Consider the following 26465-nt stretch of genomic DNA (forward strand, 5'->3'; position numbering starts at 1 on the left):
TCTAAGTCTCTTATCTACCTCAGAAGCTTAGTATCATCAAAACTGTTCTTATAATTGTATTCCTTCTAGTAGATTGTTTATACAGATGATGACCATTACCTGTGCAAGAACTGAACCCTGTGATACCCCACTAGTAACATTTCTCCAGTGTTATACATTGCCTCTGATTACGGCCCTTTCCTGACAGAAAAATGGTAATCTTTCTGTCAGGAAATCTTTCATCCCTGTCAGCAATCTGCCTGTCACCCCTTCAGCCTGTTCCAGTTTCCAGAACAGCCTCTTTTGTAGGACTCTGTCAAAATCCTTCTTTTTTTTGGGTGCAGATAAACAGTCAACCTAACCATCACTTTCATGTAAAATCTCTGTGGCTCTTGTCATAAAAACTAAGTAAATTTGTTATACAGGATCTATCTATTCAAAAACCATACTGTTTGTTTGTTATTATGTCATTATTCTCCAAGTAAAAACTCATTTGGTTTTAACTATTTTTTCCAGTGTTATGAATACCACGCTTGTCAATGATACGGGTCTAAAACTTAGAGGGGCATCAGTGTTTCACATATTTCCTTTTCATTCTCTGAATCTGCTCCCCCCTTTTTCAGTCTCTGGATTTTATCCTTTACATGCAGGATGCATTTAATACATTTATAGAAAATGCCTGGTTCTGTTTTCCATTTGTCCGAGATGTAGGTGTTCAACCTGTCCACCTACAAAGAACGTCGCTTTTTGTTTGTATGCGTTTCATAAGGCCATAAATTGTCGTACTAGAAAATGAAAGCGGCTCGCAAAAGTGACGTACTGTCCCATTTTCTGTTTTGGGTCCTCTGGTAGGTCAGGAGAGGACACTATAAATTGGCCATTTTCTTGACGTTGGGAAGCCTTAGGAGGACGGGCTGAGGTGTGATGTAGGATGTATGGGGTGGAGTTCTGAACCCTACCCATACTTTGGGTTCTGCTTTGACTGGGTTTACTACAGCACTGTATAACATGTCCATTTCTAGAATAACTGTCACCTTGTTAGCAGCATGGACATGTGACCAGCAAAACATTTGCCACATTTGATGTTTCCTGTGCACTGAACAAGTAATGTGGGTGAATTTATTGTCTGGTACAGTGGATATTTTGTTCATACATGCTAATGACACTGGAGTGCCTGTATCCACTTTGCATGCAGTTCATCAAAAAAGGCAATGTGTTGTGCAACAGTGTATGCACAACATACGTATGTATGTGGGTATGTGGGCCTGCGGGCCGCTCCAAGCAACAGCCTGGTGGACCAAACTCTCACAAGTCGAGCCTGGCCTCGGGCCGGGCTTGGGGAGTAGAAGAACTCCCAGAACCCCATCAACCAGGTATCAACCAGTGTTATATAGATCCACATCATTTGCCCTTCACATAAATGTCTCAACTTTATGGACGCCTACATACATTTCTTTTAAATAAAATTCAATCTGATTTATTCTGTCGCCTAAAGAAGTAGAGCAGCTGACTCGTTGCCTGCTAAGTTCAGTGACGTCACCAAGGTTTGGTGGGGTGTCACTGACAGCACAATTGACACTGACAAAAAGTTCTGTGCTTTAATGTATGTCACATATTAAAAACGCGAAGGTTGGTACGGCAATACTGTGTAAAGTGTGTTGAGAACTTTCATGTCACCAAAGATGGTGTGGCAGTATGCACAATGGTGTTGCTTGGCTCCTAATCAAGTAAGGCAGGACTCGCCCTGGTCTTGAGATGGCTTTGTGCCAGTTTTTTGTTGTCGTACTATGTACCGAGCTGTCTAAAAAGGAGGGAGGGAGGGAATTATCGGGGGAACGTGCCAAGCCATTATGTCTACTGTATGTAGCACTTAGAAGGTATCAGGATAAGGATTTGGGATGGGACAGGGGGAAGGATGGTGTACAACCAGTTGGCCGGTCGGGGATTGAATGCCGACCTGCATAAAGTGAGACCGTCATTCTACCCTCCAGCCCAAGTGGTTGGGCATCATCTAAGGAGTCATCGTCTAAGTCCACAGGACGAGAGGTGCTGTTACTAACATTGTATGTCTTAATTGGGAAGGACAATGACATCCTGGGAAAAAAGTGGAATGGTCAGAGAGGGGCACATGTTGCATACCTCACCTTCACCCCCACCCCCTACATTCATTATAATCCACGTTTCTCCTTTGTTCTACTGTACATGTCCTTACATTTCATATACCCTCAGTATCCAAGTAGCTCCTTAATTTAAATGTAACTTTTTCAATCAAGTATCTTTAACAGTTAAATTTAAAAATCCATTGCTATGTACCTCATTCCACAATTCTTCCTGTGTACAGCTCATTGCCTATTCATATCTTAAAGGATCCATGCTTGAGGATCAACAACTAAAAACTATCTACAACCTATTAGTATTAAACATTTTGCTAGGCGATAATAGGTTGTAGATAGTAAGCAATCATATTCAGTATAGATAATCACAACATTCATTTTCTAATATGCTATATACCTTGAAGACCCTCAGCGGTAACACTGTCCCCAACTTCAAACCATTTTCCTAAGTCTTGTCCCAGCTCGTGCGTCTCACATTGATGCTACTTATGTATGACATTTGTAATCGTATGTAGGCATATGTAGACATATGTAGGAATTTGATGTAAACAATGGGATGTGGTGTACAGAATAAGCTTTCAGTCTAAAAGGGTATATGATAATTTAGTATACAGATACCAAGGAACTCCATATTGACTCCATGTGTCCTATGTATCATATTCCCACATTCCATATAATCCAATCATTCATCATCATTACCTTATTTCCTACTTTGTTTGGGGGCAGAAACATCAGCCTGGAGAAAAAGAGAGAGGAAGAAGGTGTAGATACTGTATACAGAAAATTATCAGTTGTCTAATTGTTATTTACACTATACAATATAATGGGTAAACTATTACCATGCTCCAGCAATCATTCACAGCTGCAACCTGCAACTTCGTAAAATCACGTATACAGTGATGACCAAACCATCATTATGATGACCATCATTGGTCATCATTAATTCAGCCACGTTATTGTGACTCATCACCTGCACCAGATATACAGTGTCCCACATGAAATGACATATGGGATATGAATGTATGTGTAATGGTATGCGTTATTTACATTTAGTCCCTGTTACCTGGATGAAGTTGGGGGAGTTGTTCTTCTCTTCTACTCTACTCTTGGACCAAGCTCTTGTGAGAGCATAGTCCAATAGGCTGTTGCTTGGAGCAACATAGCCACCATAGCCCAGTTGGTCCAGCACTTCTATATAATTTCTAATTTATATAATTTGTTCAACAGCTGACAGTATGTTGATCAACCGTGAGCTTCTGATGTTCAGAAAGTGTTCTCTGATTGTGCCTATGGCACCTCTGCTCTTCACTGGTTCTATTCTTCATTTTCTTCCATATCGTTCACTCCAGTATGTTGTTATTTTACTGTGTAGATTTGGGACTTGGCCCTCCAGTATTTTCCACGTGTACAGCATATTTTTTATATCTCTCATCTTCTTTCTAGGGAGTACATTTGGAGAACTTTGAGATGGTCCCAGTAGTTTAGGTACTTTATCTCGTCTATGTTATATTCTCTGTATTCCCTCTATTTCAGCAATCTCTCCTGCTCTGAAGGGGAAAGCGAGTATCGAAAAGTACTCAAGACGGGGCAACACAAGTGATTTGAATAATACAACCCTTGTGATGGGATCCCTGGATTTGAAGGTTCTCATAATCCATCCTATCATTTTTCTGGCTGATGCTTGTTATCTCACATATTCATGATACTTGCCATGCCCACATATTTTCTTCCCGGCTTTTCTTTCCTTTCCCTTCTTCATCCAACTCTCAAATTCACTCAAATATACCATCATCCATTAACTGCACAAGCCCGAACTACCCAAGCCCCATATAAAAAACTATAGGAACACTTTCAATTTTGCAGTTCATCATCTTCAACATTCTGCTTTGCTATGCCAATTTCATTTCTTACTTTGTCAAGTCTCCTAACCCCACACATGCTTCTTCATTTGTCTATTTCTACTACTCTAATTCTTGAATTTTCATATTAATATTATCATCACCTTAAATCGGTACATAGCTGGAAAAAGATTATCAACGCAAATAGGGGGACTTTCGACGAGCCGCCAGCTTCCTGTCCTCGTCAAAGCCACCAGTGTTAGTGGCCCTCAGGTAAATTTAGGTAAATAAGGGTTGGCCCAAGAATGCCTTCATGCATCTACAGGTATTACTGTACTCACCTAGTTGTGCTTGCGGGGGTTGAGCTTCAGCTCGTTGGTTCCGCCTCTCAACCGTCAATCTACTGGTGTACAGATTCCTGAGCTTCTCAAGCTTTGTCATATCTACATTTGAAACTGTATGGTGTCAGCCTCCACTACATCACTTCCTAACTCAACTGTGTTTAACAATGTAACTCTTAACTGTCTTGTGTTTACAACGAGGACTATCACTATGCCAGCCTCTGTCCTTCTCTCACTTGCCCAACTCTCAACTTTTCAAATTTAATTGCAAAAATTCATATTTGTCAATCACACATCCTAGTAACTTAAAATGATCCACAACATTTCACCATTCACAATTATTAGACCAAATTTCCTCATGTCCATCAGAATTTTAATTTTGTCCACGGTCACTTGTAACAGTTTTTTCACACAGCTGTTGTGGCTCATAGCCTCAAGTTATATAAAAATACAATGATAACCTGCTTGTATATAGAGATCATTATTCTGTAAAAATAAATAAGGGTGTGATACAAGTATTAGGGCAAGGATATATTAATGATGTATGTTGGCATAATTTCAAATACTGTAACTATTTGAAATTATGGCAACATACAGTATAATCTCAAAGTTATCAAAAATTGCAGGTTACCAAGGATTCCAGCATCAAGAGTTGACTGAATAGTGCTGAAAGGAAAACTATATTATTCCTTTCAAAATGTGTATCACATAGACATATAATATGCCTATGTGATACAAATATAATTCAGTGCAACAATTACTTATGTGATGAATACTGTAATTCTGTCATCAACAATTATACATGACAGTTGGGTCTCCAATTAGGTTTATGCAAGTGAATTTTTGCAAGGAATCACCTTAAACGGGGCAAGTCTACAGCAGTATTCCCAGTACTATAAATCGATTTTGGTCTGTTAATGTTGATGTTCATTTGATCATCACATTATGCAGTTTCAAAATAAATAGTTTTAGGAACTGACTCGGTGAATCATAACCTGAATATTTAAAATTAGACAGAGAAGATTACTCTATTAATTTAATAAACACGTGTACAAGTATTGTATACTGTCTCAAAATCAACAGAAAATTAATCTATAAAAATGAACACGTTAGAATATATCTGGATGAATGAATGAATATAATAGAATATTCAAGTAAAATGAATATGAATAGATTAGAATGAATAGAATATTCATTGTCATAATATTTAGGATTTTGCCAGCAGTTCCTTAGACATGCGCTCCATTGTAATACCGATTCCTTCTTAAGCCATGGAGTTGGTGTCTATGTTTTTATTCTGATGCATCGTCCATGTGCCACCTTCACCTAGAGACAAATACAGCACAGTATGGTACATGTATTTTTACTGCAGAAATTTATGTAATCTTATATGTCCATGAGACAGTTTTATTTCATGAGACAGCAATCATTTGTTATTGTAGCCGACTTGAAGTTTTTTAACATTTTAATGTTCTGATCTGTACTATAACAATAAGCTTTCCAATGATGCTAAAACATATCATCCTATCTTGGAATTAACAAAAAAATCAAGTAATTTTTTTTTTTTTTAACTAAGACCACATTGCATTAGGAAACTCACTGATGTTCCTAATGAAACTGTAAGCTCAGAGCTCAATTTACCTAAATTTACCCGAGGACCATTATCTAGTGGCCACGATGGGGACAGAAACCTGTTGCTTGTCAAAGGTTTCTCCCATTTTGCCTGATAATTTTTTACAACTAGATTTTGAACTGCAGTAGTAGTAGGCATCCATCAGTCTCAGGAGTCTTGGTATTTATGACTTTGGTAAGCAGGTTATCTTGAGGTTATCTTGAGATGATTTCGGGGCTTTTTAGTGTCCCCGCGGCCCGGTCCTCGACCAGGCCTCCACCCCCAGGAAGCAGCCTGTGACAGCTGACTTACTCCCAGGTACCTATTTACTGCTAGGAAACAGGGGCATTCACGGTGAAAGAAACTTTGCCCATTTGTTTCTGCCTCGTGCGGGAATCGAACCCGCGCCACAGAATTACGAGTCCTGCGCGCTATCCACCAGGCTACGAGGCTACGAGGTGGTTCCATGTGTTTCTCTATTGGTGAAACAGCATCTCCTGTTTTCTTTCATACATTGTGAGTTGTTTAGCTTGAAGCTGTTGCCTCTTGTATGTGTTACATTTGACCTTTTGAAGTACAGTAGTTTGCATTAATATCCTTCAACGTCTTCAGTACTTTAAAAGTTTCTTTGAGGTTTGCAGTGTCATGTTTCCACTGTTGTGGTGGCTTAGTTTTGGGATGATTTTTGTTGTTCTGCATTGTACGTTCTCCTAAGCAGATATGTCCTCCTGAAGATGAGGTTTCCATGCTTGGATACAGTAGTCTAAATTTCCTCTTGGTACAGTGGTAAAACACTCGCCCGGTGCTTCACAAGCACTTTGGCCTGGGTTTGTATCCTGGCCAGGGGGGGGGGGGGGATTTACTGGGTGCCAATCCTTAACTATAGCCTCTGTTTGCCCAACAGTGAGTGAGTACAGTACCTGGTTGTTAAATGATTTGGTGGGGAATATTAGGGGAATATTATATCATATTCCGGGGAATATTATATCATATTCCGGGGAATATTATATCATATTCCGGGGAATATTATATCATTCCGGGGAATATTATATCATATTCCGGGGAATATTATATCATATTCCGGGGAATATTATATCATATTCCGGGGAATATTATATCATATTCTGGGGAATATTATATCATATTCCGGGGAATATTATATCATATTCCGGGGAATATTATATCATATTCCGGGGAATATTATATCATATTCCGGGGAATATTATATCATATTCCGGGGAATATTATATCATATTCCGGGGAATATTATATCATATTCCGGGGAATATTATATCATATTCCGGGGAATATTATGTCATATTCCGGGGAATATTATATCATATTCCGGGGAATATTAGGATTAAGGACTTTCCCGTAACACTATGCATGCTAATAGCTTTACAAGGATGTAAGAACTCTTGTACATATATAAATAAAAAATGAACAAAATTGACGACAGGAAAGGCCTTAGGTCACTCATAAGATGCTTTACGATGAGTAGAAGACGGCTGTCCAGAGGTTTGGATAAATTTTAATTTAAGAAGAAAAATGCCACAAAGGAGCTCATAACCTTCGTCAGCAATAATACCTATAAGGTAGTTCTCCTACCCCTTTTCTTTTTCTTACCTTTTCCCTTACCTCCCTCTTATTCTTACCTCATATCATTCTTACCTTCATTACATTCTTACTGTTAGGATTAAGGTATTTTGTAGGATTAAGTACCACATTGGTTAGGTGCATAATGTTTTGAGCAGATGCTCTTTTGTTTTATAAGTATTATAAATAATAAGTCATGTATCCTTTACCCAGTGATGTCATTGTATGTTGTTGAATAAACGCCATGTGGAGCTAAAGTTCGTGTCTCTCTCTGCTGAATCCTAACAGTGGCGATGAGGATTAACAGCTGATGCAGAGAGCCTGGGTACAAGACGAGGTGTGGAGCTTCAAGAGAGAGCGGAGTGCATCGTGTGAATGGGCTGAAGAATTTAGACAATAGTGAGTTGTGTTCAACCATGGCTATGGCTGCCCCAGCACTCATCTCAATAGAGCCATTTGATGCTACCAAGATCTCGTTGAACCTGTGGCTGAGCCTGCTGGAAGCAAACTTCCAGTTCCATGGGATTAAGGAGGATGCAAACAAGAAAGCGGCACTCTTAGTTTCACTGGGTACAGCAGTGTATATTGTCCTTGGTAACGTGTGCGCGCCAGAGCTACCCCACACGAAGACTTATGAAGACCTGATTACCTTGCTTAAACATCATTATGTAGTGAAACCTTCATATCACAGAAGTTTGATGGATTTCCAGAAGAGGACGAAAAAGCAGCAGGAATCCTTACAGGATTTATATGAGGAATTGAAGGCGTTGGCTAACAACTGCAACTTTGGGGCACAGTTTGACTGCCGGGTCAGGGACCAGTTGTTCATGGCAGTAGAAAATGAGATATTTTTCCCTAACCTGGTGGCAGAAAACTTTGATTTACAATTGATGACTTCAAGGACAGTGCTAGAAAAGATTTTGAACCTGGAAATGGCTTTCAGAGGTAAGAAATCTACTACCCATGAAATTATGGTCGTGCAGGACCAGATAAGATGCAAACACTGTGGATACAATCACAGTAGTGGCAACTGCAAGTTTAAGAACTATATATGCAACTTTTGTGACAAGAAAGGGCACTTGAGAAAAGTGTGTAGTGAATACTTGAAGAAAAATAGCAAGGCCTTGGAGAGGATACGACCAGGTAATGCAGGAAGAGGAGGTAACAGTACTGTGGTCAACGCAGTAGAGGAAGGTAAACCGTCTGAAGAAGCTGCAGGTGAGGAAAGCAGATTATTTTTGATGAAAGAAAAGGTATGTTCTGTGAAGTCCCAAGTGGTGAATTTTGTAATTAATGGGAAGTTAGTTCCCTTGGAACTGGACACTGGTGCTGCAGTGTCAACATTGTCTAGAGATTGGGCAGATACCTTGCAATTGAATGTTAAACCATGTGGGACATCATTAAGTGCATATGATAATGTGCCAATTAAGGTCTATGGCAAGGTGTCAGTAAAAGGAAGCTATAACGGGAAAGAAATTGTCCAGGACTTTTATGTAGTGGAGTCACATCATCCTAACCTATGTGATAAGGATCTCATGGAAAAGATGGGAATTTTCTTGGCTGGCCTGAATGAGTTGTCTGTAGTAAAAAAAAATAAGAGTGCCAAAGATATGTTGGAAAAATATTCAGTGGATGCAGGTAAGCCAATTAATAATATGGTGGCAAAAATTCACCTGAAAAGTGGGGCTTCACCTAAATTCTTCAAAGCAAGAACAACTCCATTCCATTACAAGCAACTGGTAGAATCAGCCCTGGAAAGGCATGTAGCAGAAGGCATTTTAGAGCAAATTACACATAGTGAGTGGGCAGCCCCAATTGTACCAGTGCTGAAGGCAGATCGGAAATCCATGAAAATCCCTGCAGATTTTAAAGAATTAAATAATCGCATCCATTGTGAAAAATATCCATTGCCCACGATAGACGAGTTGTTGTCAGTGGTTTGCAAGGGGACAGTTTTTTCTAAGATTGACCTAAAAGATGCCTACTTGCAAATTCCTGTAGATGAGGAGAGCCAGAAAATGTTAGTGATTAATACTCATAAGGGGTTATATAAGTATAAAAGACTTCCTTTTGGACTCTCCTCTTCTCCAGCAATTTTTCAGGGATTCATGTCTCAGTTGTTAGTAAACATTGATGGTGTGGTTAGTTTTTTAGATGACATTATTGTATGCGGGGAGAATGAGGAAGAACATGATGCTAGATTAGAAAAGGTTTTGAATCTTCTGCAAGAGCACAATGTAAAGATTAATAAGGGTAAAACAGCATTGAAGACCAGTCACATTGAATACTTGGGGTACCATATTTCAGGTAAGGGCTTTACTCCTTCTCACAAAAATGTAGCTGCTGTAGTGGACGCTCCAGCCCCAACATCAGTGAGGGAAGTACAGTCTTTTGTAGGGATGATAACATATTTTTTTAAGTTTGTGAAGAACTTTTCAACAAAATTAAAGCCCTTGTATGAATTATTGAAAAAAGGAGCTAGATTTAAGTGGACAGCTAGAGAGGAGAATGCCTTCAGGAATATTAAGCAGGAATTGCTAAATTCTCCTTTGCTCACTAATTTTACTGGTAAACTCCCTTTAAAACTGGAGGTAGATGCTTCCCCAATAGGAGTGGGCTGTGTATTATTACAGGAAGCAGATGGTCAGGAAAAAGTAGTCTATTTTGCTAGCAAGAAATTATCTTCTGCAGAACAGAGTTATTCCCAGTTAGACAAAGAAGCCTTAGCCTTGGTATATGCTGTTAAAAAGCTGAGGTATTTTTTGCTGGGTAGGAAATTTCTTGCTAGAACAGACCATAAACCCCTGCTAGGATTGTTTGGCAGAGGTAAACAAATTCCAGTTAATGCCAATGCTAGAATTCAACGATGGGCATTGCTACTCTCACAGTTTGAGTATGATTTGGAATTTAGGCCAGGCAAGGGTAATGTAGTGGCTGATGCATTAAGTAGATTGCCTGTTACAGAAGAGTCGAATTCCAGTATTCCAGTGGAATATGTTAACCTAGTGGAATCTATGTCTTTTGAGGATATTACATTCCAGACTATTAAGAATGCAACTAACAGAGATCACAAATTAAATCTGTTGATGAAGTATGTCAAATATGGTGGGAATGATAATTTACTATTGTCAGAGTATGCTGCAGTAAAGGCTGACCTTGGTATTCACCAGGATGTACTCTTGTATAGGAATAGAGTGGTGGTTCCTGTGGAACTGAGATGTAAAATCTTGGAACAGCTGCATGTAGGCCATAATGGCATTAATGCTATAAAAGCAAAAGCTAGAAGTTGGGTTTGGTGGCCAAAAATGGACCAGGATATTGCTGAAGTAACTAAGAATTGTCACATTTGTTTTGAGAATTATCAGAAACCCCAGGCCCCAGTACTTTCCTGGCCATGCGGTGGGAAACCCTAGTCCAGACTTCATATAGGTTATGCTGGACCAATGGATAACAAATACAGTATTACTTGGTGATTGTGGATTCATATATAAAATTTGTGGATGTTCATGTGTGTAATTCCACATCATCTGTAACTTGTGAACTGCTCAGGAAAACATTTTGTAATTTTGGATTGCCAGACATGGTGATGTCAGATAATGCTCTTTATTTTTGTGTCTGGGAAAATAAAGGATTTTTTTTAGAAAGAATGTTATTAAACATGTAACACCTGGCCCCCTATAATCCTTCTTCAAAAGGTCTGGCTTAGAGAGCAATGAGATCCTTGAAAGAAGGGTGACAGCGGTTTATGGAAGGTACTATTAATCCAAGACTTTGTAGATTTTTGAATAATCAAAGACAAGCTGTTCATTCTACTACTGGTAAATCTCCTTCTGAATTACTGTTTAATAGGCACTTTAAAGTGCACATGGAAGCAGTAATGACAAGATCAAGATAAAGATAAATCTGTAACTATCTTGGCCAGTTAGTTGGCTCAGGGAGAGGAAGTGTTGTGTAAAGAGGAGGATGCAGTATATGCATTTGCCTCGGATAGAAGGGAAAATTATGAAAGTCTTGGGCTGCAGGAATTTCACCGTGCAAGTGCAGAGTTTTGGGAATATTAATTGGCAAAGACATGCAGATGAGCTCACGCTAAGGTACACAGGGAATTTTGAAGACCCTTCAGGGGGGTAAAGGGGCAACTAGGGATACCTATCTTAATAATGAAGGGGTAGCAGCACCTGCAGGAGACAGGGAGGCAGAGCAAGGGGCAACAGAGGGAAATGTGGATACAGCTAACCCTAGGGACTCAGAAGTTAGTAATTCAGTAGAAGTAGAAGGTTCCTTAGAAGTAACAAGTCTGGAGCCCCAGTTGAGAAAATCAGGAAGAGTCGCATGACCACCTGATAGACTTAACCCATAGGGAAGAGTTTAATTAAGTGGGGAGGAATGTTAGGATTAAGATATTTTGTAGGATTAAATGCTACATAGGTTAGGTGCATAATGTTTTGAGTAGATGCTTTTTTTGTCTTATAAGCTCTGTAAATAGTAAGTCATGTAACCTATACCCGATGACGTCATTGTTTGTTGTTGTTGTTGAATAAATGATACGTGGAGCGCATGTTTGTTTCTCTCCCTGCTGAATCCCAACTGAATAATTCATCCCATTCTTATCTTTCATCCTACTCTTACATTCATCCCATTCTTACCTTTTGTCCCATACTTATCTTTCATCTTAATCTTACCCTTTTCTCTTACCTGCTCCTCACCTTTCATATTTTTTTTTTTTATTTATTTGCTTGTACCTTCCTTTCATCTCTCACACAACTTGATAATGGTCCAGGACAGACCAAAACATTGTCGTATCTACATTTTCTGATGTGTGGCTTGGTCATTAATACTTCATTTATTTATTTATATACAGTATATATACAAGAAGGTACATTGGGTTTATGAGAGTACATAGCATTGATGTTTTTACATTCTTGTAAAGCCACTAACATACATAACGTTTTGGGCAGGTACTTAATGTAACGGATAAATTTGAGTAGGTAATTTGTAGCAAAATTAAAAAATTTTAACAGGTACATTGTAAGGAAATTTGAAGAAAATTAATAGGTGCATTATTGTAAAATTTAATGATTATCAACAGGTACACTGTAACGTAATTTAAGAATTATTTCTAGGTACATTGTAGTAAAATTTGCATTCAACATAACTACCATGATACAAGATGATAGCGGTCAATACAACGGTGAAGTTGTATGGCTTAGGTACATACAGTATTTTTGGAGAGTGGGGAGCACAAGATACAGTGTAAGTTTGTAGCACTAGGTAGGAAACTATGAGGATGAAATTTAAGTACATTTTGGTTTTACTTTTAAATACAGCGTAGGTTGGACAACTTTTTAATTCGTTAGGAAGCGAGTTTCATAGACTAGGTCCCTTTACTTGCATAGAGTGTTTACACAGATTTAGTTTGACTCTGGGCATATCAAATACCTACAAGGATCCCAGACATTGGCCAATATAAACGTTCTTTTTCTTAATCAGATGAATAGGCAGATATTCCTGCTTCTTTATCTCAGTTCCTATTTAATAATTAATATAATAATTATAATTTGAGTTATTTGAGTAACATATAACATCTCTAATAGTAACATAGTTATTATTTGAGTAACATCTACTCCATACCAAGTGCTAACACACTCCACTGCTTCATCTGATCAATATACTTGCCTGAAACGCTTTGCGTAATAGTGGCTTGAATAGTACTGCTTCATTAGTAGTAACTCTTGTGTATACAATGTTCTTTGTATACACTGGATGTGTATACAATGTGCTTTGTATACACTGGATGTGTATACAATGTGCTTTGTATACACTGGATGTGTATACAATGTTCTTTGAATACACTGGATGTGTATACAATGTTCTTTGTATACACTGAATGTGTATACAATGTTCTTTGTATACACTGAATGTGTATACAATATTCTTTGTATACACTGGATGTGTATACAATGTTCTTTGTATACACTGAATGTGTATACAATGTTCTTTGTATACACTGAATGTGTATACAATGTGCTTTGTATACACTGGATGTGTATACAATGTTCTTTGTATACACTGAATGTGTATACAATATTCTTTGTATACACTGAATGTGTATACAATGTTCTTTATATACACTGAATGTGTATACAATGTTGTTTGTATACACTGAATGTGTATACAATGTTCTTTGTATACACTGAATGTGTATACAATGTTCTTTGTATACACTGAATGTGTATACAATGTTCTTTATATACACTGAATGTGTATACAATGTTGTTTGTATACACTGAATGTGTATACAATGTTCTTTGTATACACTGAATGTGTATACAATGTTCTTTGTATACACTGAATGTGTATACAATGTTCTTTGTATACACTGAATGCGTATACAATGTTCTTTGTATACACTGAATGTGTATACAATGTTCTTTATATACATATTCTTTTGAAAAAAACATTGATTGATACTCCTATTGAATAAGAGGGCAGGATAAAGCTTCAAGAAGTAAATATAGTATAATAATAATAATATTGTGTTAATTCATTGTGTCGGGGGACAGGCAGCCAGTGTATATATACATGTTGAGCTTATGCTGAGGTCCCCCTGCTCTTCCCCCGAGGGTAATATTACTGCTACCCCATAAGCTGACAGACTCCTGTGCACCTATTTACTGTTAGGTGAACAGGTGCATTAGGGTGATATGAAACACGCCCAAATCATTTCTCTCTTGCCCGGGAATTGAACCCGGAATTATCGATTGTAAGACGAGAACGAACTCGACTGTAGTACAATTGACTAAAAAACTGATTGTGTTGAAGAAACAGATAACTTCATCGAAGATAAAGTTATCTGTTCCTCCGAAGCATTACAGAGATGTAAGTCAAAGATTGACTTACAAATCAGTCAAAGATTGACTGATTGATTGACATAGATTCTGCCATCATAGGAATTGACCATGACTTGGGCTGTTAACAAGCAACTTGAGAACCAAGAACTTTAACAAAACCTTGTAAATCTGAGACAATGTGCAATCTACACTATAAGTTCCATCTAATATCGTACTATCATGCAAGACGAGCCACACATACATAGTTCATCCAATAAAATCAGCCGACTCCTAGATGTTACTACTGCTCGGGTAGACTTGGCTATAGGTACCTCTGGGATTGTTCATTACCTGCTGATGTAGAACTGACCAAATGTAAACTGAAAATCCTTAGCGGAAAGAACTGTAACCTTTCCACTGCAACTCGCAAAATTGACGTACTGTCCCATTTTCTGTTTCGGGTCCTCTGGTAGGTTAGGATAAGGGCACTTTAGCACGACAGTCTCTTGACGTTGGGAAACCTCATGGGGGTGGGCTATTATGAAACTAATTATGAAACCAGCTCATCATTTATGTACGTTGCATAACTTTAAGAGACTATATTGTATTTGTGGTCGTTCTCGAATCCATTGTTGATCGTAACATCCATTAACTTAAACCGAGTTTTAAGTTAATGGATGTTATCCATTAATAATGGAACTTGTCAAGACTGTAACTTGCGTAGCTAAATGAATTGTGGGGTTCAGTCCCTGAGCCCATTATGCGTTGCAACATTTTCCATTACCACCCAGACCATGAAGACGGGGTCAACTACCTCCCCCAAGATCAACTACCTATCCTCATGGATAGGTAGTTTATCATGTGGATAGGTCACATGTGACCTGTCCACATGTGATACATGTGGATAGGTCAACTACCTATCCACATGTAAAGTGAAACAAAGCTACTGACATCATTTGAAGTCAGACTGAAGGACTGGCGATGATTAGGTCGACACGTTAATAACCAAATGATTCTCTTTCAGAATTTCAAGTCCTCATGAACATGCTTTTTTCACCCACAGGGTTATTAACCCATGGAACCGCCTACCCGCCCAAGCCCTACATGCCAAAACTCTGTTAACCTTTGAATTACAGCTGGAATAGATCATCAAGGCAAATTGGGGGGATCCTTCGACAGGCCGGCGGCTTACCGTCCTCGTCGAAGCCACCAGTGTTAATAGCTCTCAGGTAAACTCAGGTAAACTCATCCTCCTTCCTCCCCCAAGCCCTTTTGGACATCGAAGATGTCGACACAGGGACGAAGATGGTACGGGTTTGAGGACTGATTGGGCAGTCCACTGTGGGTCTATAACGGCAGGAAGGTTAACACCCCCTGGTATAGGGGATCACAACCTTGCCGGAGCCGTGAGCCGATCAATGTTACCAGGTATGAACACAAAGGTGAGTAGCCGGAGACGTATTATACACATTATGGTGCCTAGGTCACCATGAGGCGTTGAACTAGCTGCCCCCCCCCCCCACCCAGACAACACCCCAGGTTCACACGGACCCCCAGACGACACCCCAGGTTCACACGGACCCCCAGACGACACCAAAGATTCACACGGACCCCCAGACGACACCCCAGGTTCACACGGACCCCCAGACGACACCCCCAGGTTCACACGGACCCCCAGACGACACCCCAGGTTCACACGGACCCCCAGACGACACCCCCAGGTTCACACGGACCCCCAGACGACACCCCAGGTTCACACGGACCCCCAGACGACACCCCAGGTTCACACGGACCCCCAGACGACACCCCAGGATCACAGGGACCCCCCAGACGACACCCCAGGTTCACAGGGACCCCTAGATGACACCCCAGGTTCACAGGGACCCCCAGACGACACCCCAGGTTCACACGGACCCCCCAGACGACACCCCAGGTTCACACGGACCCCCCAGACGACACCCCAGGTTCACACGGACCCCCCAGACGACACCCCAGGTTCACAGGGACCCCCAGACGACACCCCAGGATCACACGGACCCCCAGACGACACCCCAGGATCACAGGGACCCCCAGACGACACCCCAGGATCACAGGGACCCCCAGACGACACCCCAGGTTCACACGGACCCCCCAGACGACACCCCAGGATCACAGGGACCCCCCAGATGACACCCCAGGTTCACACGGACCCCAGATGACACCCCAGGTTCACACGGACCCCCCAGATGACACCCCAGGTTCACACGGACCCCCAGACGACACCCCAGGATCACAGGGACCCCCAGACGACACCCCAGGATCACAGGGACCCCCAGACGACACCCCAGGTTCACACGGACCCCCAGACGACACCCCAGGATCACAGGGACCCCCAGATGACACCCCAGGTTCACACGGACCCCCAGACGACACCCCAGGATCACAGGGACCCCCAGACAACACCCCAGGTTCACACGGACCCCCCAGACGACACCCCAGGATCACAGGGACCCCCAGATGACACCCCAGGTTCACACGGACCCCCAGACGACACCCCAGGATCACAGGGACCCCCAGACAACACCCCAGGTTCACACGGACCCCCCAGACGACACCCCAGGATCACAGGGACCCCCAGATGACACCCCAGGTTCACACGGACCCCCCAGATGACACCCCAGGTTCACAGGGACCCCCAGACGACACCCCAGGTTCACACGGACCCCCAGACGACACCCCAGGTTCACATGGACCCCCCAGATGACACCCCAGGTTCACACGGACCCCCAGACGACACCCCAGGTTCACACGGACCCCCCAGACGACACCCCAGGTTCACACGGACCCCCCAGACGACACCCCCAGGTTCACACGGACCCCCAGACGACACCCCAGGATCACACGGACCCCCAGAAAAGACAGTACGTAGAGCAACTATTCGTCAAACGTACAAAAGTGGACTGTTGTACCCAAACAATTTTTTCGCGTACGGCCTTTGGCATGTGACATTGGCACTAGTGTGAGAGAAGAGTGTGACATTGGCACTAGTGTGACAGAAGAGTGTGCCAGGGACACTAGTGTGAGAGAAGAGTGTGCCAGGGACACTAGTGTGAGAGAAGAGTGTGACAGGGACACTAGTGTGAGAGAAGAGTGTGACAGGGACACTAGTGTGAGAGAAGAGTGTGACAGGGACACTAGTGTGAGAGAAGAGTGTGACAGGGACACTAGTGTGACAGAAGAGTGTGACAGGGACACTAGTGTGACAGAAGAGTGTGACAGGGACACTAGTGTGAGAGAAGAGTGTGACAGGGACACTAGTGTAAGAGAAGAGTGTGACAGGGACACTAGTGTAAGAGAAGAGTGTGCCAGGGACACTAGTGTGAGAGAAGAGTGTGACAGGGACACTAGTGTGACAGAAGAGTGTGACAGGGACACTAGTGTGAGAGAAGAGTGTGACAGGGACACTAGTGTAAGAGAAGAGTGTGACAGGGACACTAGTGTGACAGAAGAGTGTGACAGGGACACTAGTGTGAGAGAAGAGTGTGCCAGGGACACTAGTGTGAGAGAAGAGTGTGACAGGGACACTAGTGTAAGAGAAGAGTGTGCCAGGGACACTAGTGTGAGAGAAGAGTGTGACAGGGACACTAGTGTGACAGAAGAGTGTGACAGGGACACTAGTGTGACAGAAGAGTGTGACAGGGACACTAGTGTGAGAGAAGAGTGTGACAGGGACACTAGTGTGACAGAAGAGTGTGACAGGGACACTAGTGTGAGAGAAGAGTGTGACAGGGACACTAGTGTGAGAGAAGAGTGTGACAGGGACACTAGTGTGACAGGGACACTAGTGTGAGAGAAGAGTGTGACAGACACACTAGTGTGACAGAAGAGTGTGACAGGGACACTAGTGTGACAGAAGAGTGTGACAGGGACACTAGTGTGAGAGAAGAGTGTGACAGGGACACTAGTGTGAGAGAAGAGTGTGACAGGGACACTAGTGTGAGAGAAGAGTGTGCCAGGGACACTAGTGTGAGAGAAGAGTGTGACAGGGACACTAGTGTGAGAGAAGAGTGTGACAGGGACACTAGTGTGAGAGAAGAGTGTGACAGGGACACTAGTGTGACAGAAGAGTGTGACAGGGACACTAGTGTGAGAGAGAGGGAGTCTAGGCAGTAACCCAATGCATTAAAACAACTTTTAAGATAATATACAATCATGGAAACGATATCCTGAGCGTCAGAGGGAGAGATATCAGTCTGCGATCAAGGATATCTCCTTGTTTAAGTTTATAGTCATTGTGATATACAGGGGTGAAGTGTACGACCCCCTAACGACCCCTGCAGGTCATTAGAACACATGAAGTTTAAACTATACAAGACCACACAGGTAACTACAAGTCGAGCCTGATTCATCACTAGGCATTAGAGGGAGTAGGAGTACTCTCAGAACCCTCTACAGGCATGTTCCAGGTATGGAATAACGGGTTCAGGCAAATCACCATGGCTTGTTTGACCCCTTTAAATTGTTAGTACGCAAATATCAGGACATTTAAGGCTTGGGCAAGAGCCCAATTGGGCCCCCCGGGGCGGCCCTTGTGTTGGGTTTGGCAACCACCCAATTACGCAATTGGTTCTGCCACTGTAGTTTGTGGAGGAAGTTAACGCCATGCCCGATAGTTTATGGCAATGTGCTGTAAACCAGCTTATTGTTTACAGTCCATTGTTTACAGCCCATTGTTTACAGCTCATTGTTTACAGTCAAATGTTTACTGACCATTGTTTATAGCTCATTGTTTACAGCTCATTATTTACAGCCCATTGTTTACAGCTCATTATTTACAGCCCATTGTTTACTACACATTGTTTACAGCACATTGTTTACTGCACATTGTTTACTGCACATTGTTTACAGTACATTGTTTACTGCTCATTGTTTACAGTACATTGTTTACTGCTCATTGTTTACAGTACATTGTTTACTGCTCATTGTTTACAGCACATTGTCTACAGTACATTGTTTACAGCACATTGTTTACTGTCCATTGTTTACAGCACATTGTTTACAGTACATTGCTTACTGTCCATTGTTTACAGCACAGTCTGTCATCTGCCTGGAGATCAATAATTTCCATTTGAAATTGAGTTGGAAGATTTTCAGCATTGCAGTCAAATGGATTATGAAAGAGCCTGATTTCATTTGCTTTGGCATCAAGGTCAGCAAATCGCTTCTGAAACTGTTTTTTTCAAATCTGAAATTATTTCATTTGCAAATGAAAAAGGAAATTCAACTTTACTTTCTGCATGAAATTTTTCACAACATGGAAAATGAGCAAAATTCTTAACCTTCACCTGGCCTTCAAGTAGCGCAAGTTTTGCTCTGAATGCCTTGACATGAACAAAGTAGTCACTGATCAAATTTGTTTTGCCTTGCAATTTCAGATTCAAGATATTCATATGACCTGTCATATTCATATGACCTGTCATATTCATATGACCTGTCATATCTGCAAAAAATGCCAATTTCCAAATCCATTCACATTCTGATAATAATGGCTGAGGTTTATTTTTCTCTGTGAGAAATAAATCAATTTCTAATCTGAGCTCAAAGAAATGCAGCAAAACCTTTCCACAACTAAGCCATCTAACTGCCGTATAATAAGGCAAGTTAACAAACTCCGCATCAATTTCTTTCAAGAAATCACGGAACTGGCGATGGTCGAGTGCATGAGATCTAATGAAATTAACCACAGAAACAACAGGTTTCATGACACAAGACATATCAACATATTTTAGGCACAATGCTTGTTGATGGATAAGGCAATGCAGAAAAATGGGTTTTGAGAATCCTCCAACCTCACAAGCTGTTGTAATTTGCCCAACCAAACCCTTCTTTGTCCCAGACATATTCTTTCCTCCATCAATTGTCACACACTGCACTTGTTTCCATTCCAGGTTATATTCTGTCATAGTTTTACTTACTTCATTGAAAATGTCCTCTCCAGTTGTTGTGGTGTGCATGCTGTGAACTGATGCTAATTCTTGGCTCACATTAAATTCACTATCAACACCACGACTGAATACTAAGAGCTGAGAAGTATCACACACATCAGTTGATTCATCCAACGCAAGAGAATACCAACAAAATCTTTTTGTTTTTTTCCTTTATTTGCCGAATTATGTCGCCTCCTAAATCTTCAATTCTACGAGCAACAGTATTTGACCCAAGACTTATCATTTTGAAGAGGTTTACTTTTTCTGGAAATACCTCTCCTGCTGCTTCCACTATACACTCTTTTATGATGCTACCATCAGTGAAAGGTTTTCCTTTTTTAGCCAACACATAGGCAACTTTGTAACTGGCTCTAGTTGAAGTTTCATTTTCAGATTTTTTCTTACTGAAAACAGCTTGTTGAGAATGCAGACTGTGCTGAAATGATTCAAACTTTTTAGTGCGTTCTGCTCCTGTGATGTGAGAATAACTTGAGCCATGTTTAGATTCATAGTGCCGACGAATATTGTATTCCTTCAGAACAGCAACACTGTCTCTACATATTATGCATAAAGCTTTATCATTTGCTATCACAAAAAAGTACTTTATCTTTCATTCGTCATTGAACCGACGGCACTCACTGTCCACTTTTCTTTATCTTTTCCATATCTGAAAACATAAGGGTAAAATAAATGAAATAAATTCTACAGGAAAAAAACAGCTTGTATGTGGTGTTAAAAAGCATAGCATATTATTATAAAGTGGTAAATATTATGGCAACAGCTTTCGTTGATAAACTTAATGGTTACCATTTTAACTATTTTAAACATGCAATATTTTTGGCTACAATAGTATTATTGCTATTTTGTATAACTAAGATAAAGGCATTGTCAAAGTACAGAGAAAAGAATATTGTACAGTGTTTGTGCTCCCTGAAACGGAAGCAGCGAAGCCCCACTCGCCCTCCATCCCCACAATATACAGTTATACACAACTGATTGGTTGTAATGCACAACACATACCTACCAGTATTAGTATCTGTGCGTCACACTATCGAGAGAGAGGAAAACTGACTCGGGTTGAGCGCCACCAGTCAGCAGCCCCAGCTTTGAATAATTCTGCGATGCCATTCGTACGATAATTATTTTTTCAAGGCCACCACACAGGGATTTGTTTGGAGGGCCGGATGTGGCCCGCGGGCCATAGTTTGGAGACCCCTGCTCTATGTGGTCCGAGTACATCTATGTACACCTAAGTACACTGGAATGACTAGAAACTCTTAAGAATAAAAAAAAATAAATGGTCCTTATTACATACAAAATTCAATGGTTTAAATAATAGAAAACTACGAAGTTCAGGGCGAAAGAGCGAGACCCAGGTGTCTGATCTCCACCTATAAACAGGCAGACAGGCAAGCAGGCAGGCAGACAGGCAGACAAGCAGACAAGCAGGCAGGCAGACCCTTCAGACAGACAGACATTCTCATAGCACAGATAATATCATTCCTTGTGTATTACGGAGGATTGTAAAGGTTCGCGCTGAATATAAAGCATTATAACTGAAGATGATCTACATGTTCCGTCATCAAGCGAGATCACTGAGGGAGAGTCCCAAGAATGTATCGAGGCTCGACACATCACGGCGACAACTGTTGATGTGTCAAGGTTAGCACATTGACGAGCATTGACGGGCCATCAATACTGGAAGATGTTCTTGTGCTAGTTTGGGCTAGTTTAGGCTAGTTTGGGCTAGTTTAGGCTACTTTGGGCTACTTTGGGCTAGTTTAGGCTAGTTTAGGCTAGTTTAGGCTAGTTTGGGCTAGTTTGGGCTAGTTTGGGCTAGTTTAGGCTAGTTTGTGCTAGTTTGTGCTAGTTTGGGCTAGTTTAGGCTAGTTTGGGCTAGTTTAGGCTAGTTTGTGCTAGTTAACTAGACTAGCATCACATCAGGGTAGTCTCAGTTGGGTACGTTCTCGACCCACAACTGATAATTCCGGGTATGTATCCCGAGCAGGACAGAAATGGTTAGGCACAGTTCCTTTCACCTCATGCACCTGTTCACCTAGCAGTAAGTATACCCAGGAGTTAGTGAGCTTGTTGTGGAGTTGTATCCTGACCTCACACTGCTACCTAACTAGCCTAGGTCCACTGCTAGCTAACTAGCCTAGGTCCACTGCTAGCTAACTAGCCTAGGTCCACTGCTAGCTAACTAGCCTAGGTTCACTGCTAGCTAACTAGCCTAGGTACACTGCTAGCTAACTAGCCTAGGTACACTGCTAGCTAACTAGCCTAGGTACACTGCTAGCTAACTAGCCTAGGTACACTGCTAGCTAACTAGCCTAGGTCCACTGCTAGCTAACTAGCCTAGGTACACTGCTAGCTAACTAGCCTAGGTACACTGCTACCTAACTAGCCTAGGTACACTGCTAGCTAATTAGCCTAAGTACACTGCTACCTAACTAGCCTAGGTCCACTGCTAGCTAACTAGTCTAGGTACACTGCTAGCTGACTAGCCTAGGTACACTGCTAGCTAACTAGTCTAGGTACACTGCTAGCTAACTAGTCTAGGTACACTGCTAGCTAACTAGTCTAGGTACACTGCTAGCTAACTAGTCTAGGTCCACTGCTAGCTAACTAGCCTAGGTCCACTGCTACCTAACTAGCCTAGGAACACTGCTACCTAACTAGCCTAGGTACACTGTTAGCTAACTAGCCTAGGTACACTGCTACCTAACTAGCCTAGGTCCACTGCTAGCTAACTAGCCTAGGTCCACTGCTAGCTAACTAGCCTAGGTACACTGCTAGCTAACTAGCCTAGGTACACTGCTACCTAACTAGCCTAGGTACACTGCTAGCTAACTAGCCTAAGTACACTGCTACCTAACTAGCCTAGGGACACTGCTAGCTAACTAGCCTAGGTACACTGCTAGCTAACTAGCCTAGGTACACTGCTAGCTAACTAGCCTAGGTACACTGCTAGCTAACTAGCCTAGGTACACTGCTACCTAACTAGCCTAGGGACACTGCTAGCTAACTAGCCTAGGTACACTGCTAGCTAACTAGCCTAGGTACACTGCTAGCTAACTAGCCTAGGTACACTGTTAGCTAACTAGCCTAGGTACACTGCTACCTAACTATCCTAGGTACACTGCTAGCTAACTAGTCTAGGTCCACTGCTAGCTAACTAGCCTAGGTACACTGCTAGCTAACTAGCCTAGGAACACTGCTAGCTAACTAGCCTAGGTACACTGCTAGCTAACTATCCTAGGTACACTGCTAGCTAACTATCCTAGGTACACTGCTACCTAACTAGCCTAGGTACACTGCTACCTAACTAGCCTAGGTACACTGCTAGCTAACTATCCTAGGTACACTGCTAGCTAACTATCCTAGGAACACTGCTAGCTAACTATCCTAGGAACACTGCTACCTAACTAGTCTAGGTACACGGCTACCTAACTAGCCTAGGTACACTGCTACCTAACTAGCCTAGGTACACTGCTACCTAACTAGCCTAGGTACACTGCTACCTAACTAGCCTAGGTACACTGCTACCTAACTAGCCTAGGTACACTGCTACCTAACTAGCCTAGGTACAGTGGGCTAGTTAATACAAGAAATGATTCAGGAAGTTTGTCTCTGACTGTCGTTAAACACGTTCTGAATATATTGTATATGTGCTGAATGTATTGTATTTGTGTCGAATATATTGTATTGACTAAACTGTATGTAAGTTTTAATATAGAATCTTTGGTAACAATAAGTATTATTAATGTATTATATTTCATTAGTACTCATCACTTTTAATATCAAATATAGTTATATTTTATTCATTATTTATAATAGATTCTCTCTCTCTCTCTCTCTCTCTCTCTCTCTCTCTCTCTCTCTCTCTCTCTCTTCCTCTCTCTCTCTCTCTCTCTCTCTCTCTCTCTCTCTCTCTATTCCTATCTTCCGATAACTGCTCATACCATTTTCATATTCCTTCCTCCTCCCATTTTCTATACACTAGGGGCACTAGTGTGAAAGGGGGGAGAGTACCTACCTATCAGTGGTTACCTATCAGTGGCTAGGGGGACCGAGCTCCAGCTCTGCACCCCCAGCAACCTAACCATCTACACCTGCCGCACTAATTAACTCTCACAACACAAACGTTTTATCAAATTAGCTTAAAGGGTGTGGATGGAATTGGCTTCAACAACCTCTTCCTTCAATTCATTCCATTTGCTGACCACTTGGACAGGGAATGAAAATTTTCATAGGTTTCCTATGTCTTCTCTGTCTATTTTCCCAGTGTCGGGGACGCCGCAGCAGAGCGCGGTGTCACAGGCACCGGAGCAGAGCACGGTGTCACAGGCACCGGAGCAGAGCACGGTGTCACAGGCACCGGAGCAGAGGGCGGTGTCACAGGCACCGGAGCAGAGCACGGTGTCACAGGCACCGGAGCAGAGGGCGGTGTCACAGGCACCGGAGCAGGGTACAGTGTCACAGGCACCGGAGCAGGGCACAGTGTCACAGGCACCGGAGCAGGGCACAGTGTCACAGGCACCGGAGCAGGGCACAGTGTCACAGGCACCGGAGCAGGGCACAGTGTCACAGGCACCGGAGCAGAGCACGGTGTCACAGGCACCGGAGCAGAGCACGGTGTCACAGGCCCCGGAGCAGGGTACAGTGTCACAGGCACCGAGGCAGAGCGCGGTGTCACAGGCACCGCAGCAGAGTGCGGTGTCACAGGCACCGGAGCAGAGGGCGGTGTCACAGGCACCGGAGCAGAGCGCGGTGTCACAGGCACCGCAGCAGAGGGCGGTGTCACAGGCCCCGGAGCAGAGCGCGGTGTCACAGGCACCGGAGCAGAGCGCGGTGTCACAGGCACCGCAGCAGAGCGCGGTGTCACAGGCACCGGAGCAGAGCGCGGTGTCACAGGCACCGCAGCAGAGCGCGGTGTCACAGGCACCGGAGCAGAGCGCGGTGTCACAGGCCCCGGAGCAGAGCGCGGTGTCACAGGCACCGGAGCAGAGCACAGTGTCACAGGCACCGGAGCAGGGCACAGTGTCACAGGCACCGGAGCAGGGCACAGTGTCGGGGGCGCCGCAGCAGAGTGCGGTCCCTGGCAAAGGGAAACAAACAAAACAAGGCCCCAAAATCTGTTGGTATTACAGATGGGCTACCTGTAAGCATGGGGAATCGGGAAGAATAAATGGAACATGTACACACGATCACCCTAGAAAGTGCAGAAACCTCCTCAATACAGGTAAATGTACCAAAAGCTGTGAATTCTTTCACCCAGAAATTTGCAAGAACTCTTTGGACAGGAAAGAGTGCTTCAATGCTGAATGTCCAGCTTTTCATATAAGAGGTACCAGGCGAATAAAACCGACAGACTACCACTATGAAAACAGCCACTACTCCATCGACCGGGATACATTTTTTAGCAAGAGGAGGAGGAGAAGAATGGCTAAAAATGACCAGACTCTACCACCAACTCGGTCAAATGCTAGAGAGGACGCAAACACAGTGGCCTCCTTACCAGAGCCTCAGATATTAACACCAATTAAAGCATCCAGCACTTCCACTAACACGACAACATCATTTATATTTACCAACATCCAGGGTATAAAAACACGCAAATCCAACAAAGTTCACTTTATAGATGGTCTCCTTCATGAGGCAAATGCAGTGTTTGCAGCCCTAACGGAAACTCACAAAGGACTACCATGATGGTGAAATATGGATCTCAGAGTACAATCTCTTCAGATGTGATAGGAAACACCGGCTTCAGGGTGGGGTCAGCCTCAACATCAAAGACACACACATCTGTACCGAGCTGCTAAACACCACAAATGATATGGTGGAAGTGCTGATAGTCAAAATAGAGATCCTAAATGTAGTTGTTGTCCTTGTATATAAGTCACCGGAGGCAAACCCTCAGCAGTTTAAAGACCAACTAATGAAAATAGAACACTGCTTAGAAAACCTCACAAATCCAGCTCCGAACATCATCCTGCTTGGGGACTTCAACCTACGGCACCTGAAATGGAAGCACCTGGCTAATACAGTAATATCAGAAAGAATACCAGGAAGTAGCCTAAATGAACAGGCACATGCAAATGACCTGCTACGGATGTGCGACAGGTTTGCCTTAAACCAGCAAATAGTAGAACCAACTAGGAAGGAGAACACGCTGGACCTCATTTT

The 26465-nt window shown here is 42.4% G+C and overlaps 3 protein-coding genes across 16 annotated transcripts in view; 2 read left to right on the top strand and 1 right to left on the bottom strand.

Moving 5' to 3' along the window:
* Nucleotides 1-12036, top strand: part of LOC123768077 (uncharacterized) — a 389891-nt gene extending 377855 nt beyond the window's left edge. For 8 of the 11 annotated variants that reach the window (XM_069307065.1, XM_069307063.1, XM_045758353.2 and 5 more), the window contains one exon: nucleotides 7769-12036. In XM_069307065.1, coding sequence (XP_069163166.1) covers nucleotides 7897-10893 — 2997 coding nt within the window. In that variant the 5' untranslated portion in view covers nucleotides 7769-7896 and the 3' untranslated portion in view covers nucleotides 10894-12036. The other 3 variants (XM_069307066.1, XM_069307062.1, XM_069307067.1) reach the window with 3 other exon arrangements.
* The window catches only part of LOC123768078 (metalloreductase STEAP4), a 460818-nt gene that overhangs the window by 382493 nt on the left and 51860 nt on the right, over nucleotides 1-26465 (bottom strand). Inside the window, exon 2 of one of the 4 annotated variants that reach the window (XM_069307069.1) lies at nucleotides 2793-2829. The exons of the other annotated variants lie outside the window; for them this stretch is intronic. The gene's annotated coding sequence lies outside the window, so the exon portion shown is untranslated. The remainder of the gene's footprint in view (nucleotides 1-2792; nucleotides 2830-26465) is intronic. 4 annotated transcript variants of the gene reach the window in all.
* Nucleotides 15596-18139, top strand: LOC138353789 (uncharacterized). Its single transcript, XM_069307192.1, has 2 exons — nucleotides 15596-15618; nucleotides 17308-18139. The coding sequence occupies exons 1-2, from the start codon at nucleotides 15596-15598 to the stop codon at nucleotides 18137-18139; spliced, it is 855 nt and encodes a 284-aa protein (XP_069163293.1).

This window comes from Procambarus clarkii, chromosome 59 (assembly GCF_040958095.1).
Source record: "Procambarus clarkii isolate CNS0578487 chromosome 59, FALCON_Pclarkii_2.0, whole genome shotgun sequence".
Lineage (NCBI taxonomy): Eukaryota > Metazoa > Arthropoda > Malacostraca > Decapoda > Cambaridae > Procambarus > Procambarus clarkii.

Bases quoted from the DNA above. Each gene is read 5' to 3' on its own strand.
- LOC138353789 (XM_069307192.1), top strand. From the start codon at position 15,596: ATGTCGACACAGGGACGAAGATG. The intron at 15,619-17,307 runs GTACGGGTTTGA...CATTGGCACTAG, and splicing joins TCGACACAGGGACGAAGATG to TGTGAGAGAAGAGTGTGACA.